This window comes from Chaetura pelagica, unplaced genomic scaffold (genome assembly GCF_000747805.2).
Source record: "Chaetura pelagica isolate M959 unplaced genomic scaffold, ChaPel_1.0 scaffold868, whole genome shotgun sequence".
Lineage (NCBI taxonomy): Eukaryota > Metazoa > Chordata > Aves > Apodiformes > Apodidae > Chaetura > Chaetura pelagica.
This window is the reverse complement of record NW_009954178.1, coordinates 55,086-59,034: the sequence shown is the minus strand read 5'-3', so window position 1 is coordinate 59,034 and position 3,949 is coordinate 55,086. Positions and strand designations below refer to the sequence as shown.

General features: G+C 46.4%; 1 protein-coding gene across 1 annotated transcript in view; it reads right to left on the bottom strand.

Moving 5' to 3' along the window:
* The window catches only part of SCAP (SREBF chaperone), a 41,134-nt gene extending 39,908 nt beyond the window's left edge, over window positions 1-1,226 (bottom strand). The window contains exon 1 of the mRNA XM_010002851.1: window positions 1,058-1,226. Within this exon, the coding sequence (XP_010001153.1) occupies window positions 1,058-1,179 (122 nt within the window). The 5' untranslated portion in view covers window positions 1,180-1,226. The remainder of the gene's footprint in view (window positions 1-1,057) is intronic.
* Between the last annotated feature and the right edge of the window lie 2,723 nt (window positions 1,227-3,949).

Below are 3,949 nucleotides of genomic sequence, written 5' to 3'. Positions count from 1 at the left end.
CATTCCTGCATTTACCCCCAGGCAACAGAAACTGAAAGACAACTGAAAACAGGAGCCTAACACCACTGGAAGTGCTGATGGAGCCATGAGGAAACCTGTGGTGGGGCTCCTGGTGGAACTGCTCTGGCTAATGCAGCATCCAGCAAAGCTGAATCACATCACAAAGATCAACACAACATAGAATCCACTTGCTTAGACCTTGTAGAAGCTTCAAAATCAGGAAAGCAACACCTTGACTGCTGCTGACAAGCTTCACGAGGCCCAGGCAGAAGTGATCTGACAGGTTTTCATTACATGACAATAACCACTTCAATCATGTTTCAGCAGTAGCTGTGAAAGAAGTCTGTCTTATCCTCAGTGATGCTCAAAGGAAACAGCATTTCTGTATCTGTATCAACAGAGGTGGAGTTATTCTAAAAGCAGAGAAGTAGACTACATCATCACATCAGGTTTATTTTGATCAAAAGAGACAAGATACTTAGGATTAAAACCATGATGACAGCATTTTTCTGTGCACAAATCTGAGCACAAACGTTTTCTTGACTCCAGGAGGAATAACACCTCAATGGAAATAATGAAGAGGCTCAGGTACCATTTCTGATCATGAAAATGTATTTGGCTGCAATTCATATCCAGAGTAGAGTCCATAAGGAGAGCAGAGAGTTTGCAAGAACAAGCAACACAAGCTGAAAAAAGAGTGCAAGCTCCAGGGAAAATAGAACAGACAAACATGGAGAGAAGGATCAACTTTCCTGCTCCCCACTTTTAATTCACAGCTTAGGAATCCACCACCAGGTGCTTGGGGATTCCTTCTGTTTTATTTATTGCTTCACTTCACTTATTCTATTATTATTCCCTTATTCAATTATTCAATATCTACTTATTAAAACACATGAAGACACTTCACACCCTGTCTTCGGCCCCACTGAAAGAGATGAAAGAAATGATCCTGCTTTGTTGGGTCGTTTTAACCAACAAGAGAGGGGAGAACCTGAACCTGTGGGTGGCATTGCTTCAAAAACCCTGGGAAGCAGAAGAAAGGCTTGGAGTGCCTTACCAGCAGGCCAGGATGCAGAGGGCAGTGAAGAGGATGATGGGGATGGGGTAGGAGGCACAGAGCAGCCCGTGGTTGTAGAAGGCCCCCGATATCCTCTCGCGCAGCTTTTCAGTCAGGGTCATCCTCAGCTGTCACCTCCTGGCCATCCCGGGACGCAGCAGCGGGTCAGGCCGTGCCAGCATGTGCAGGGCTTTGGGAAAGGCACTGAATCCAGCTGGGAATGGGAGAGACAGAAAGGTGGTGAGAAACAGAACTAAGTACTCTCATAGGGCAGGTGTTCCAGCTCCTTCATCATCCTCATAGCCTCCCTTGGACTCTCTCCAGTAGATCCCTGTCCCCCTTGAACTGGGGAGCCCAGAACTGGACACAACACTCCAAGTGAGGTCTCACCAGGGCCAAGTAGAGGGGGAGAACCTCCCCTGATCTGCTGGCCACACTCTGTTTCATGCACCCCAAGATACCATTGGCCTTCTTGGCCACAAGGGCACATGGCTGTCCCATGGACAACCTGTCACCTACCAGGACTCCAAGGTCCTTCTCCATAGAGCTGCTCTCTAGCAGATCATCATTCCCAACTCCTTTCAGAAAGCCCTTCCAGAGCTGAACCTCCTCAGATGCAAAGGGAGATACAGGTTCCTGTTTCAAGCCCTCAGGCAGGGTGAGCAAACCATTGGGATTTGCCCAGGGGCAGGAAGGGCAGGAAAGGCACCAGCAGCCAGGCAGAGGACAGGCAGCAACAGAGCTAGGAAGCCCTTGGAAAGGAAGGAAGAAAAGGAGCTTAGCAGCACAGGAATTAAGCAGGACTCGGGGAAGAGGCCAAAATGCCCGTCAGAAAAGAAGGCTGGAGGCTTGAGGCCAGCTGTCACCTCGGGGTCCTCAGGCTCTTGGCCACCCCAAACACTGGCAGCAATGCCCCAATAGCCAGAGCCCAGAACAGGCTCCTCAGCAAGGACAGCTCCAGGAAGCTGCTTGTGCACAGGGAATGAGGGAGGGAGGCACAAGGAGCCAGAGCTCAGAAGACAAAGCCAGACAGAGTGAAATGAGCTGATGCAGATGCTTCTCCTCAAAACCCATTTGGACCTGACTGCCAGAGCCAGGGGCAGGCTGGCTGTCCCACTGCCAGCTGAGCTGCTGCTGTCACAACTGGGCAACTTCCATTTGCCAAGTATAAAAAAATGCAACTTAAAAAGCCTCAGCAAAAGGTTAAGATAATACATCAAAACAAAGCACAAACCACATTTCTAGGAAAGACGGAGCCGAAGGAACCTGCCCTCCAGTGTCTTTATTCCTTTCAGTCTCAGGGTAAATGCAAAGCCTGTGGTTCTCAGCAGTGCCTTGAGCAGTGAAAGGCATGACTGCACCACTGATTTTTTAGTACAGTTCAAAGCTATGATTATCCAAGATTTCTCTGTTTTTATCTGAGAGGAAATAAACACATTTTCCTGGCTCCTCCAGAATACGACTGGGACAACAAGGGACTCAAAGCACATGGAAGAAGCAACTTTGTCCCCAGAAAAATGCCATTAATGAGAAATCAGGCCCTCAATCCAGGCTACCCACCCAAACCAGCTGGTCACTGGACATCCTGAACCACTCACCTCCACCTCTCCACTAGAGAAGTTCTGAGGTTCACACAGGTAAAAATCCATTCAGGGTTTTTATACACACCTGGCTCAGCAATTCTGAAAGCCTCAACATTCAGAAGCTGGGGGAGATATCACAGGGGCTGTTTTGGATTATAATCTTTGCTAAGCATCCACTTTCAGCTCTTTGGGAGAGAGGACAAACCCTAAGTGCAGCCATTATGCTTTCAATATCAGATTAAATTCTATTTCATGCCCACGGGGCTATTTTACAGTGATCTACCTATTTCTCCCCCCAGTAATGCAACTAAAAATAACCAGATTTTTATCACCAGCATCACCAGTACATTGGCCTGATGACCAAATGGAAAATACGGATAAATGCTTCTGCTCACATCTTTTAGCAAGGCACTCCATCTTTCTGTAAGAATCAGTATCACTTTCCTTGAGGCAGGTACAATTTCAGTTGGCCTGCAGTCCAGCACCAGCACAGATGTTCCAGGATTTTGGGAGAGGGGGGGGATGAGAAGGGTGCAAGGCACGGGGTAAGGCTGACCAGCCAAAGCCAGACACTGCATTCATGCACAACAGGAAGGGTTTTGTCCTAGAGAACCTACAGTATGGCTCCTCACAAAGGAAAAGGCACATGGCATGTAAGAATAGGCTTAGAAGTTGTAGAGATTTCATCAGGAAAAGTTTGATTTTCAACTTTTAGCTTGTTTTGGTCCAGTGGCAAATCTGACCTGTTCAAATCAAGTTCAAGACTAATGTAAAAAAGACAATTAAAATTTTAAAATTCCATTGAAGCCACCAGAAACTTTCTATTCTGGGTCTCAGGACTGTGTAAAAAAAAATAATTAATTATTTAAAATTTCAATAATAAATCCCTCTTCCAGAGCTGTTCACAGAGTGGGAATCATGCAGAAAATCCCTGTGGACACAAGCGTACTGCTCCCAACAGACCACTGAACAGAATCATGCAAAATACCTCTGGAACATGTGGCAGCACCTGAACTGAAAATCCACACTCTGTGTTTCCAGAATTGGAATGGAAGTTCCAAACAAGTGTATTGGAATAAAAAAAAATCATCCCATTTTGTCAGCAAGAGCCTTTCCAGAGCATGTTATGCTGGGGCTCACAGACTGTATCCCTCATCTAAGGGAAGAAAGAAAAAAAATTAAAGAATCCTTTAAAGTAAAACCAACACTGACCAGACTGCAGTCTCTGGATTTCAGCACCCAAAATCCATGGGTGTCCAATCCCAATGGATCTGATCCTTTGTGACAGGACACAAACTAATCAGACTGC